Consider the following 13,125-nt stretch of genomic DNA (forward strand, 5'->3'; position numbering starts at 1 on the left):
TATGTTTATGTTGATTATCTTTTTTCTTCTTTTTCATCTCTCCTCAGTATGAAGTTACAGGTATGTCTTTTTCAGTACTGTTTCATTCTCGTGAAAAACAATAGCAAGCAATCATAATTTGATGCTTTCTTATCTTGGAGTTAAGCCAATGTGTATATTCTTAGGGATAAAGTGGTGTGTTAACATTTTCAGATATAGATGCCTTATCCTTTTTCGATATAACTATATATTGCATGTTCTTACAAAAAGTGGTTGTCATTTAAGTTTCTATATGTATATATTTCAGCACTTCAAACAACATTGGAATCATCAGGCAAAAAGTTTGTGGTAATGTACATGGAGAATAGGATCGAAATCCCTACTCAACCTTTTGTGGAGCTGTTTGTAACCCCAGCAGAGAATGTGTTCAGTGTACTGGTCAACATCAACCAAGTGTATGACCAAGCATATGGCAACCGGACATTGGTCATTCAGGGAGGACAAGTCAGAAAGGTGGACATTCCAGTCAGTTTTAGAGTAGTGGGGAATTCTCTTACTAGGCAGACCCTAGAGATCACCAGCTCAGAAGCTGTGGTGGTGTATGGAGTCAACAAGGATGAGTATTCCAGTGATGCCTTCCTGGCTTATCCTACTACTTCACTGGGGAAGGAGTATTATGTAGTGTCCTATGCACCTCCCACGATTAGCACAGAGTTGGGGATAGCTGGGGTGCATGGTAATACCAGAGTGAGTGTCACTTTCAGTCCTAATGTTCAGGTGTCATATGGTAGTGTCACATACGGTGGTGGTGACACTCTGACAGTGACTTTGAACCAGTTCTCATCTCTACAGCTACAGAGCCAGTTTGGGGATTTGACTGGGACACGTATAGTATCAGACAAACCAGTGGCAGTTTTCAGTGGCAATGTCCGCACCAGTGTCCAAGGCAACTCAAGAGATCATCTTGTCGAGCAGTTGACTGCTGTTCAGTATTGGGGCACCGAGTTTGCTACTGTACCCGTACCACAGAGGACTGTAGGGGACATCTTCAGGGTTGTGGCAAGTGCAGACAACACGATTATTAATGTTCGAAATTCCACCAGTGTTGTGACATCTTATATCAACACTGCAGGGGGATTTGTACAACTACCTCTGGATTCAGCAACGTATTACTACATCACATCCAACTTCCCCGTGCAAGTTGTGCAGATAGTGAAAAGTCAATTAAATGGTGAGCTGGCAGATCCCTCCATGTTCCTGCTGCCCCCTATAGCCAGATACAGCACAGGGTACCACTTCTCCCTCCCAGCACAGGCAGCCACTGGGAGCTACACCCACTACTTCATGCTGGTTATAGAGAACAAGGACAAACATGGCTTGCTGCTGGATGGACAGCCCCTGAACACAGTCCAATCCCTGACTTGGAACACTATTCCAGGGACATCACTGGTGGGGACGTACTTTGAGCTCTCTGGGGACCAGTCTCACTTCATGACCCACTCTGACCCTAGTGTCACCTTCATGGGACTCCTGTATGGTGCTGGGGATAAGGAAAGCTATGGTCTACCTATAGGACTGAGATTTGCAGATAATTTGGTGAGTGCACTTATTAGTCTTATAACGATGAAATTGATTTGTAATATTAGTGTATGCTAATTTACCATTAAATAATATCTTTTGAAATAAGAGAATGAGAATCATTTTATTATTTTTTAAATTGATTTTTTTTCTTCTTATCATTTCAGGAGGGAATACAAGGTAAAGAAACCTTTAAATAACATATATTTTTTGTGGCTTAATCTTCAAGATATTAAAATACCAAATTCAAATGTTTTTTTTTACTTATTAATGTTTTGTGTGGAGATTGCATTTGACTAGCTTCAGAATGATTTTACGACTGAAACCTGAAGTGAAATGAGATTAAACTAACACACTGTTTTACATTGCACGCCTTTTTGTGAGTAACACAAGCTTTTTTGTAACTATTATAGCTGCACCACCAACAATAGATGCAGGTAGAGAATACATGGTCGCTTTCATGGAAAATAGAATCGAAAATCCTAAATATCAGTACCTGGAGCTTTTCCTCACTGCAGCAGGGGACGCTGTGGCTGATATATCCGTCAGCATATCACAAGTTCATGACAGAAATCTTGGTAATAGTTCTGTGGTTTTAAGACCAGGAGAGGTGACACGGGTAAATATTTCTGTACAGTTGAGAATGGAGGGCACCACTCTATCAAGGCAGGGAATAGAAGTGAAAGCCTCTGGGAACATCATCCTGTATGGTCTGAACAAGGATGAGTATTCCACTGATGCATTTTTGGCCTTACCACAGAATGGCATTGGCACAGATTATTACACTGTCTCTTACTCACCGGCCACCACCAAGACCGAGTTTGTCATTGTGGGTACCAGAGATGACACTGTGGTCACAGTGACCCTCCCAAATAGAAACAATGTAGCAGTCCAGTGGGCAGGTCAAATATATTCCAGAGGAGAGTCATTCAAGTTGACATTGAACAGGTTTGATACAGTCCAGATCCAGAGTCCAGACTCTAACTCAGACCTCACTGGCACTCACGTCCAGTCTGATAGACCAGTGACAGTCCTAAGTGGAAATGTTAGGACTCAGGTCGGCCAAGGAGTGTCCCGAGACCACCTGGTGGAGCAGATCCCTCCTGTGTCTTCATGGGGGAGAAACTTTGCCACAGTGCCTATCCCAAACAGAAGCACGGGGGATATTTTTAGAGTTGTTGCAAGCCAGGATAACACTATTGTCACCATAAGGAACACAGATGGGGACCAAGTCAAGATTTTAGATTCAGCAGGAGGATACACAGAGTTCACTATATCATCTACTGCTTACTCCTATATTACGTCTAACCATCCCATATTGCTTGTCCAGATTGTAAAAAGTCAGGTGTCATCATCAACATCTGAGGTGGCTGACCCAGCTATGATGGTGGTCCCACCTTTTGAGCATTACAGCAACAATTACCACTTCTTATTGCCTTCTGGTGTGGCTGATACTTATGTCCACTATTTTCTGTTGGTCATTGAGTCTGACCTGAGAAATGACCTAAGACTGGACGGCACATTCATGACTGGGTTGCCATGGCAGAGTATACCTGGGACAAATAAAGTAGGCACTTTCTTTGAGGTTACTGGGAGCCAAGCCCATGTATTAAATCATGTGAACCCCAATGTAACATTTATGGGGATGCTGTATGGAGCTGGTGACAGGGAAAGTTATGGACTGCCAATAGGCATGCGCTTAGTTGAAAATGTGGTGAGTTGAAATTTTAAAGAACTTGGTTGGAATATAAATATCTAAACTTCTTTATGAATTATGCATGTATTATTACATAAGCCTGAGTTTATACAGTTAATAGGGCTTGTTTTGCAACTGTATACTCAAGTATGGTAAATATTGCAGATGATGCATAATACATTTGGCTATGCAAGAAGAAAGCACACTTAGCACAAAACACATTTTGTCAGTGTTTAATCAATTTGCCATAGCACTTTGTTTGAAAGCATGAATTTTATTGTTTTTTGCACATTTTTTACATTTTACCTAGGATCAAGGAGGTAAGATTGGATAACTAGAAACCAATAGTATAATGCTTTGTGATTCTTGTGTCTTTTTCCTCATCCTTTTGTCCCTTTAATTAATATGTAAGCTTTACATTTTCTATTTTTCAGTATCTTAATCCCCAAAAGCTAAATAATTAATCACTGACTTTCCAGACTTTCTTGAAACTTACCATCAAAACATGTCTTCTTTTGTATCGGTCTGAGTTTTGACTTTACTATTTGATAATAGCCAGTTGTACAGCGGCATTACTATTCATCATTATGCTATGTTTTCCATTTCATGACTAGGACAAAATGCATCTACAGGTTAAAGCTGAATTTTGAAATAATGATTATTATGTATGATTATGCACAGTGTATGTGTTAGTCAGGCACAGGTGCTGTTGGGGTAGGGAGTAGTATTTGTATACATGTATGGAATATGGGCCGGTGTCAACATAAGTATTGGGTTGTTTTCATTTTCTATGTACATATTACACTACATAATGGCATTTTCAAATACATTATCTCTGCTTGCTAGCTGACCATCTCTTAGTGTTGGCATCTTTGAAGTTTTTCTCTTTTTGAATTCTCTGTGAGGGAATTGTTTAACTGTAATCACAGAAATATATTCACTGCAACGACATATTTGTGAAATAATCATGATGAGGATATCCATTTTTACTGAATTAATGAATTTCACATTGAAGTTGTAATTTCAATAAATCTTTTTTATTTTAAATGATGATTTTCTGAATTTTGGGGTTTTATTTACGAAAAAACCCTTTTAGAATATAAGATAAAACTGAAAAGTAGAAATTAGGATATTTGTACATTTTTAATGTAGAATTTGTGTCAATATCATATTTAATGTGTCAAATATTAACTCTAACTTTTTAATATAGGTTTTGAGAGCTGGACCAACATTTCCATGCAGTTGAGGACTTTGTCCAACAGTACAGAGCAGCTGATGCTGGACACACAGGTCTTAGCACAGCAGGCAGAACAACATGCCCAGACTGTCACTGCAGCTGCACAGGCTATTCAAAGGTACTGCTGTGTGAAAATCTTGTCCTAGATTATACTTGTGATATGATGTTTAAGAATTCATAGCAATAATAATGTAGTCATACAAATGACGGATTACAATCTAAATTTGAAAGAGTTTGTTTTGCCTTGAATCTGCTGTAATTTGTTTGAATATTTAAGTTGCCATTGTTTGATGTGGATATATCAAGATTTGTAATATTGTAAGATATATCAAAGACACCATTACAAGATCATACTGAATCCAGTGTTGTCAAATTTTTAGTAAAGTGATTTGCCTTATTCTGACAATAAATACATTTTTAAAAATGACATTAAAGGTGTAGTTTAGCCATCTATACATCTCCTTACTATGTTTCCAGGGAGTTCTCCCTTGTAGAATCCAGAGGTGCCATGGCAGTGGATGCTATACAAAAGTATCAAGATGTTGCCAGAACTCTGAACTCCTCTCTGTACCTGGCTCAAGATGCCAACAACACAGTGACTCAGGCCATGCAGTCCATGCAGGACATCACAGTGGTAGACCTCCAGAACCAGGCACAGACCAGCTCACAGGCTAGTTTGGACATGAAGGCCCAAGTTGATGCAAGGGTTATAAATCTTGCAGGTAATTATGGTTTAATGAAGTGGTTTATTGTAGATTTTCTACATTTTGGATAAAGTAATTGCACTCAAAAGGAGTCCAGTGTTATCAAGTTTTCAGTAAGATGAATAGACTTTGTACTAAGTGTGTACTATAAAGGTTTTTTTTTCATTTTTGGGGAATTTTTTTAAAGACAGGATATTCATGATTGCCAATGAGAGCTAACACAGCAATACTCATAAATTCATCATACATTATTTTAAGTTTAGCCAATTTTCATATTTCTTTATCAATAAAAGTTTTATAAAGTTACTTTTTTAACCAAGGCAAAATAATCAAACTGAAATTTTCTATGATTATGTAAAGCCATGCCGTGTGTTAGCCTGCCTTTAAATATATGACAGATAATATTTTTGCTGAATCTTTATGTGAACCAATTTGTTTGATTAGGTCTCAACTCCCAGTTGAATTCTGCCAACTCCAGTCTGCAGTCAGCAGTAGGCATGTGGGCTGGTTTAGAGACACAGATAGCCAACCTGGAGGCAAGAGCTGCACAAGTGAATGCAGCTTCTGCAGGTACACAGGCACTATAGATAGATAGAACAATAATACTGCCTTGTATTATTACATTTCTTCTATATTTCTTAATTTTTGTTGCGACAGTCACCAGTGCTGTGTGCCACAATTCTGTGAAATTATAAGCAGTTTTACATTGGGTATTTTTAAACAGGAACAATCTCGAATATCAAAAAATCATTTCTGTTTTTCAAAAGGTTTGTTTTCAAATTTTCAGATCCAGGCATTATGACCTTGCTGGACTCAGCTAACAATACAGCCACCCAGGCTCAACAGCTGAGTGACCAGGTGCTCCAGGCTGACCAGAGTGACCAGAGCCAAATCCAAGCTCAGGAGGATCTCGTAGCTGTCATACAGACTAGTGTTAACAGCATATCAGTGGTCACTGCACAAATTAATGCAGAATGTAAGTCGATTTAAATTGAAATGAATTTACTGTGTAGGGTTTTTTTTTAATTGGTTTGTCGATGGATTTGCCGAAGAAGTTGCTGGAATTTTTTTTAAAAAATATACTTTGTAAAAGAAATACATTTGTATCCCACTGCAGTGAAATGATGTATCAAGTAACTGATGCAATTCTAAAGTATTGAAGAACATAGATAAGGATTATTTGAAGGGAGACATAGTGATTTAAAATATCTTTTTGTATACCTTGTGTCAGCCTTTTGAAACCCCAATTTTCCAATTTTCAGTACAAAGCTACAAAATAATGTACAGTCAGATGCAGAGTCGACTGACCGCAATCAACCAATTCCACAGTGAAACTAATGCCACAAGATACCGACTATCAGCAAAAATGGCGAGCATAGAGGCCAAGCTTGCTCGTGCCAAGCAGCTAGCATCTAGCCTTGAGCGCCCTGTGAGCTTCCCAGGCAGTGCACACATCACAGTGCAAAACCCATCCCTAGAGAGCAGAATATTCAATGAGCTGTCCCTAGAGTTCAGGGCAAGCCAGGAGAATGCTACAGGGGTGATCTTCTATGCTGATGGCACAGCTGATAACTCCTGGCTGACTCTGTATGTGAACCATGGTACATTGGTTTTTGAATTCAACCTGGGGAGTGGCATAGTAAGAATGGAGAGCTTAGCTACTATTTGCAGTGGCTGCTGGCTCAAAGTTTTAGCCAACAGGTAAGGTGGTAGCAGCATCTAGGCTGCTGTGATGTGATGGATTCTAGAAGTTAATGACAATGACATGAGTTTGTACGATACCTTATGCCAGTAATGTTTATATTAGTGAAAACTTCCTTTTTATTAAGTTAATGAATACTGGTGATTATTCATTAAGAATGTTACAAGTTATTTTAAGATGTTATTGGTATAATACATTCTCCAGGGATGAAAAGGAAAGTAGATATTAATACATGGGAATATTTCTTAAAAGGTATACCAGCACTGGTCACCTGACAGTGACCAGAATGTCCACAGGGGGCTCTACTACAGCATATGGAGAGAACAATGTGGGGAACTCCCTCCAACTGGGGGCAGACTTGGTCCTTGCAGGAATGCCATCCAATGCTAAGGTATGTGAATCTGCTGAAGGCCATTTAGGTGCACAAAATATGATTTGTTTAGACTTTTTATCATATAAAAAACATGTTATAATGGGCATATGTATCCACTGACTTATAATAGAAAACAAAGGAGTTGATCTCATTTCTTTTTAATGCTTGTTTCTAGACACAGACTGATGAAATTTTTTAAAATTTTTTAAAGTAGTGTGAAAATTTATCTTGATACCAAATAATTTATGGAATGTGTCAGGCAATGCATAACTCGAGTCTTTGTCATTGACCTCTCATTTAAGGCTTCTAGTCTACCTACAACAAAGTTCCCAGGATGTATAACAAACTTGCATGTAGACAACTTCAGGGTAGACTTGTGGTCAAAGCAGATAGAGAACAGCCTTGGATGTTGCACCAGACCAGTCACTCCTGCTCCTGAGGCACTTCTTCCAGGGGTCAGCTTTGATGGTTTTGGCCACTTACATGTGAACCCAGGAAGATTCAGTGCCTTTGGGCAGTCTAGAGTTTCGCTGGAATTCAGAACATTCAGTTATAATGGAGTGTTGATGTTGGCGGAGAAAGCTGGTAGCAGTGTATATTATGGGATGTATTTGCAAGATGGACGCCTGATATTCGAATATGGTACTCCTGGCAACACTCAGGCACTCCGTAGCAGTGTAACGTACAATGATGGTGACTGGTATAAGGTACATTTTGACCTAATTTACATGATGTGACCCAAATAAAATTTCCTAAATGAAATACATGTAATCAAGTGTGCATTAGGTCACATGCAATGTGCTTTAGTCGGAAAAAATGTTGTTTTTTTTTATGTATCATGTATATTGTGTCATTTTTATGTTTTTTCAAGGTGGACATAACAAGAAATGCAACATATGCAAGTTTGAACCTTCAGAGGGTCAGTGACAATGGCAATAGTATTTTGGAGATAAAGTCTGTGCGAACTCCAGCCATCACATTGTCAGAACTGCAGAATGGAACACTGTATTTTGGTGGTGTTCCACAATCTTCTTCAAGGTAAAGCCTTTCATTTATTTATTTATTTATTTTTGATTTGTAACTATATTTTTTTTGTTGTTGTTGTTGTTGTTGTTGTTGTCATATATATGCACTAGCATGCAGAACATGTTTTATGTTTACCTTTAGAAATTTTACATACTCTATCTTTTTACTATTCCAGTGGCATTCCAATGAGTAGTAGCTTTGCAGGCTGTATAAGAGAGGCATACTATTATGTCAATAGTTCTAGCCGTGTGGCGATGATCCCCAGGGAAATGGTTAACAGCAGCATTGCGGTGTCACTAGATGGATGCTTCAGAAATGTAAATATCGGTTATGCCATGATATTAACTTATAGCAGTGAATTCAGATTTTGTATCATAAAATGGGGGTAGAGTATTATCACAAAGGAAAGTCATGCAACATATATGAGTATTAAGACTTTGGTTATATTCTAAGTAGACCCCTTTAAAAGAATTCAATTCAAGAATTAATAATATGTTAGCATTACATGAAAAAATTTAAGGGGGAAATATACCAATTACTCTCTGTGTTTCAGGTCATCTATGGAGCTGGATTTAGGACAGATTTGTCCTATTCTTCTTATGCCGCAACAGGGAATACAGAAGTTGTGAACAGATTAGAAATTGACTTCAAGACCAGTGAACCAAGTGGCCTCCTGTTTTTTACTCAAGATCCAGGCCAAACTGTATGTATTGCATAAACATACTCTTTCACAACCAACCAAGTCAAGTAAATGCAATTGAAGCATAAATCCTGTTGACCAAGACATTTTCTTTGCAATATGTTTTTATTTTTTTCCATTCTTAGTATTCAGTTTGATACAGAATATAGAACTATTTGCTTTTCAAAAATAATGTCATTATTGCTTGTCTTCAAAGCAAATTAATGTCCTTTTCCAGAAACCTTCCCTGTATGTGGCACTGTACCATGGCAATGTGTTTGTTGAGATTGGCACAGAGAATGGTCCACTTATCCAGCCACTGATGACCACAGGCTTTTACCTAGCCGATGACTTTTTGCACACAATACAGTTAGATCTCAGTGCAAACAGGTAGGTGCAAAGAAAGTTATTTGATCAATTTTTTCCAAGTATCTGAAAATAAAGCATGTGTCCATGGACTGAAATGATTTTAAAACTGTTAACTTAATTATTATTATTATTATTGTAAAAACTAAGAATTAATTCATCCTATTACTTGTTTATCCTGCTAGGCCCAGACTGGTAGTTGATGGTATCAATGTGGTGAGCCTGGACACCTTGTCATCAGACCAACATCCCCTCACTGGTGGAGGGAGCACCCTGTACATAGGGGGTGTGTCCTCAACCTCTGCTGTACACACCCAAGTCCCAGTACTCTCATCTTTTGCTGGTGGAGTACAGAAAGTGGCTGTTAATTCAAGGTTTGTGTAGGAATTGAGCTGGTTTGGTAATTGGTTTATAATTAGTGGAGAATGAATGTTGATGAAATGTTTTGAGGCATTTTTTTTCATATTTTTGTGTGCAGATGTATTGTGTGGTTTTATCAGGATAATAAGCTGCAATTTATGATGTAGTCCTTATCAAGTAAAATGCTCTAGGATTCACCCACATCAAATGGGATAAAAAGGACAAATTAGGAACATCAAAACTCAGTTTGATCAACAACTAATTTATCCTCTCTTTTTTCAGATCTGTAGATTTCTTCAGCACTAGCCAGTTAACAGGCCAAGCAGGGCTGTATTTGAGTGGTGTCCCAGCCCCACCAGACACGACCCCTCCCCCACCCTACACCACCACCCTCCCACCCCCCACCACTGCCCCACCCACATGTGCCCCCTCATCAAATCTGACCTATCTGACTGATTCTGTTAGGTTTGGAGACCAACCAGACAGCTATATGGCCTTCAATATATCTAACAGGAATTTATTTAACAATAGGTGAGCAAAATATATTCTGTGATAACATACATAGGGCATGTTTTTAAAAGTTTTTAAAAAATTCTTTTCAAGCCAAGGGAGTTTTCTCACACTTTACACATAATCTTAAGGTAACTAGAGTTTTGATAAAACAAAGATATGTTAAGTTGTCAATTAATTTTTATGCATGCCTTGCTAGCCCCTAGCTGTATATAAAAATAACAGTACTCTTCATTATTTTGTCATTTTGTTTCTTTCTTGTTGTTTTCATTGCAAATACCAAATATGCACATATGTAATTTGTGTTGTGCTGCCTTAATGGTCTTGTGACAACTGTAACTGTAGCATTGCCAATCCATTCCAGTTTTGTCCTGATCACAGAGTTCAGAGCCCTCTCTCCTAATGGTGTTCTCTACTACGCAGCAAACAGATATGTCAACCCAGAATACTGGATAGGACTGTACTTAGAAGATGGTTATCTTGTCTTTACTATGTCTAGCAGCACGCGCTCTAATTTTACCAGGGCTGTGAAATCAAGACATACATATGATAATGGAGAATGGTGGGAGGTGAGATTTACAGTATATCTATTATAGTGTACATATTGGCACAGTGTGCATATTATTTTATCAATTCCAGCATTACAGTACCCTTTGCCATTCTAGAACTTGCAAATATAATAAGAATAATTGTGTGTATATGTAAAGTAATTTTATTTTTATTGTTTACCATGTTATTCAGCCTTCAGTGATTAATTGACAGATTTTAATTGCAGAATTATCCATTTTTAATATCCCATTATCATGCTTTTTATGTTTTTTTTTCAGGCAACTGTTCTCCGAATCAATGATTTTATTGCTTTGGTAGTATCTAAGGATTACAGGAACAATCAGCAAATCTCTACGATTCCGACTAGTTTATTCATAACCACAAACTTCTATCTTGGTGGAGTGGATTCTCGATTTGGCGGAACTTTTCCACTTCCAGTATGTTACCTCAAATGCCATGCTTTGTTTTATTGTAAAGCCACTTGATTATATTTAGATTATTTTATAAAGCATGAAAGGTCATTTGCAGTTCTGTAAAATTCTTCAGTTTGTTCTATTTTAAGGGGAAATGAGCTTTTTTGAATCAGCTGTGCACTCATAACTACAAAATAAGAAATAAAGAACTGTAATTGTTACTTGTACCAGAAAGCTTCTAAAAAAAGCCAAGAAAAATATTATGTTGAGTTTGTCTAATGATTGAATATGGCCCAAAGTTCTGCAGTTTTTTTCTCATCTTTAGATTGGCAAGACTCCTTTCCATGGCTGTATAAGAAAGATGGAAATGAACTCCCACAATAACCCCAATGCATACATCTTCAGTGTGCTGTAAGTATTATTATTTTTTCAATAAAAATTACCAAAGAAGATCAAGAAAATAACTAGAAACAAACTAATTTTATGGTCCACCTTTGGATTATTGTATACTGTCACATGTGTAGAATTTGTAATTTTCCTAGTTGACAAGTAAACGTTTTGAAAAGTTGTCACTGAAGTAAAAAAAAAAAAGAATCTGTGCTTCAAAATGTTAGTCCTGTGTTAAACTTTGTTTTAAGCAACAGATATAACTTTCTTACCTTTGTTGAAAGGGGTTACATTACCAAGTTCAACGTACAGTAAGTTTTGATGTTAAATGTTGGAGACGGTTTGGGTTTGGATGGTGGATTGGGTATAATGGAAAGTGATAAAAATGGCTATTAATAGAGCAATTGATATCTACATATACATTGGAAAATAAATGGAAAATGAAATATATTATGTCAGTTGTGTGAATTTAACAAAAAATTCTACTATGTAAAAAGAGAAAAGGGTTGTTAAAACTTTGTTGCTCAGGTAATTTTGCCATTTCAGTAATCCTGACCAGTCACTGGGTACTTCCCTGTGTTATGCTAGTGTCAATACTGGGACATCATTAAATGGAGCTGGATATCTGAAAATAGGTATGAAAATACTTTCCTTCTGACACTTTGCAAATGTTTTTAATGAAATAAATTCATGGTTGTTGCTACTGCTGGTTTTACCGTTTAGTAATAGATATAATATGAATCAGGGACATGTACATGCTATACATGAGGGTAAAGCAGAAATGGTTGTCACATACACTTTGGTGTCAATGGTCTTTTTAAGGACCATTTTCATATCAAGGGTATTGAATTTCTGTTAGTCCATAACCACATCACTTTCTTGAAACTCTTTACGTTTATTTCAGCAAAGAACCATTTTCACTCTCAGTCATCACCAAAAAATGTTTCTTATTTTTCAGTTGAGAGTGTAACAGTTGAAGAGAATTCCACAATAAGCCTAACATTCAGAGCTGCCAATAACACAGCCAGCCTGGTGAGCATCTATTCCAGTAACTCTTCATTCTTCTCACTGGAGGTCGTGGAAGGCAGGGTATGTATAAAGAATCTGTATAACAGAAGTGTTCATGTGGACATAAAAATCATTACACAAAAATCAGCCCGTGTTGCTAGTAAATTGCTTTCAAATTTTCAAATCCTAAAATATGTTTTCACAACATAGCCCACAAGATAAAAAGTTACTTTAGGTCATAAATCTTTACACTGCTGTGTCATTCATGTCTGATAGATATATTTAACAGTCAGAAAAGTTCACCAAGTTTTTCTTTTCCAGTTGCGTGCTGTCATAAGTAATGCCATAGACCCCCTCACCCCATTCATGGCTGCCCTGTCCCATGAGACAATCAGACACGTCATCTGTGACAATAACAACCACACTGTTACAGCAAGGATCAGTAGAGTGGGGGTCTCAATAGAGGCTGACCAGGAGCCTAGAGAGAATTATGCTTTCCTTAGGGGTTTTGTGATTCCTACAATCACAGCTCCTCTGTATGTGGGTGGAGTTGAAGGT

General features: G+C 37.6%; 2 protein-coding genes across 4 annotated transcripts in view; one reads left to right on the forward strand and one right to left on the reverse strand.

Annotated features, from left to right (window-relative positions):
- Positions 1-13,125, reverse strand: part of LOC106181985 (proteasome subunit alpha type-4) — a 43,820-nt gene that overhangs the window by 25,947 nt on the left and 4,748 nt on the right. The gene's annotated exons all lie outside the window — the stretch shown is intronic.
- The window catches only part of LOC106181951 (uncharacterized), a 34,504-nt gene that overhangs the window by 20,946 nt on the left and 433 nt on the right, over positions 1-13,125 (forward strand). Inside the window, exons 32-56 of one of the 3 annotated variants that reach the window (XM_087002408.1) lie at positions 48-60; positions 287-1,575; positions 1,725-1,737; positions 1,971-3,271; positions 3,564-3,573; positions 4,464-4,608; positions 4,968-5,212; positions 5,639-5,764; positions 5,982-6,170; positions 6,457-6,895; positions 7,149-7,287; positions 7,572-7,976; positions 8,141-8,307; positions 8,471-8,612; positions 8,849-8,998; positions 9,213-9,364; positions 9,526-9,714; positions 9,983-10,231; positions 10,575-10,779; positions 11,038-11,196; positions 11,498-11,583; positions 11,844-11,870; positions 12,106-12,194; positions 12,518-12,648; positions 12,889-13,123. In XM_087002408.1, the coding sequence (XP_086858534.1) occupies positions 48-60; positions 287-1,575; positions 1,725-1,737; positions 1,971-3,271; positions 3,564-3,573; positions 4,464-4,608; positions 4,968-5,212; positions 5,639-5,764; positions 5,982-6,170; positions 6,457-6,895; positions 7,149-7,287; positions 7,572-7,976; positions 8,141-8,307; positions 8,471-8,612; positions 8,849-8,998; positions 9,213-9,364; positions 9,526-9,714; positions 9,983-10,231; positions 10,575-10,779; positions 11,038-11,196; positions 11,498-11,583; positions 11,844-11,870; positions 12,106-12,194; positions 12,518-12,648; positions 12,889-13,123 (6,295 nt within the window). The remainder of the gene's footprint in view (positions 1-47; positions 61-286; positions 1,576-1,724; positions 1,738-1,970; positions 3,272-3,563; positions 3,574-4,463; positions 4,609-4,967; positions 5,213-5,638; positions 5,765-5,981; positions 6,171-6,456; positions 6,896-7,148; positions 7,288-7,571; positions 7,977-8,140; positions 8,308-8,470; positions 8,613-8,848; positions 8,999-9,212; positions 9,365-9,525; positions 9,715-9,982; positions 10,232-10,574; positions 10,780-11,037; positions 11,197-11,497; positions 11,584-11,843; positions 11,871-12,105; positions 12,195-12,517; positions 12,649-12,888; positions 13,124-13,125) is intronic. The other 2 variants (XM_087002409.1, XM_087002410.1) reach the window with 2 other exon arrangements.

The sequence above is a fragment of the Lingula anatina genome, chromosome 1 (assembly GCF_051362555.1).
Source record: "Lingula anatina isolate TDL-2025a chromosome 1, LinAna3.0, whole genome shotgun sequence".
Lineage (NCBI taxonomy): Eukaryota > Metazoa > Brachiopoda > Lingulata > Lingulida > Lingulidae > Lingula > Lingula anatina.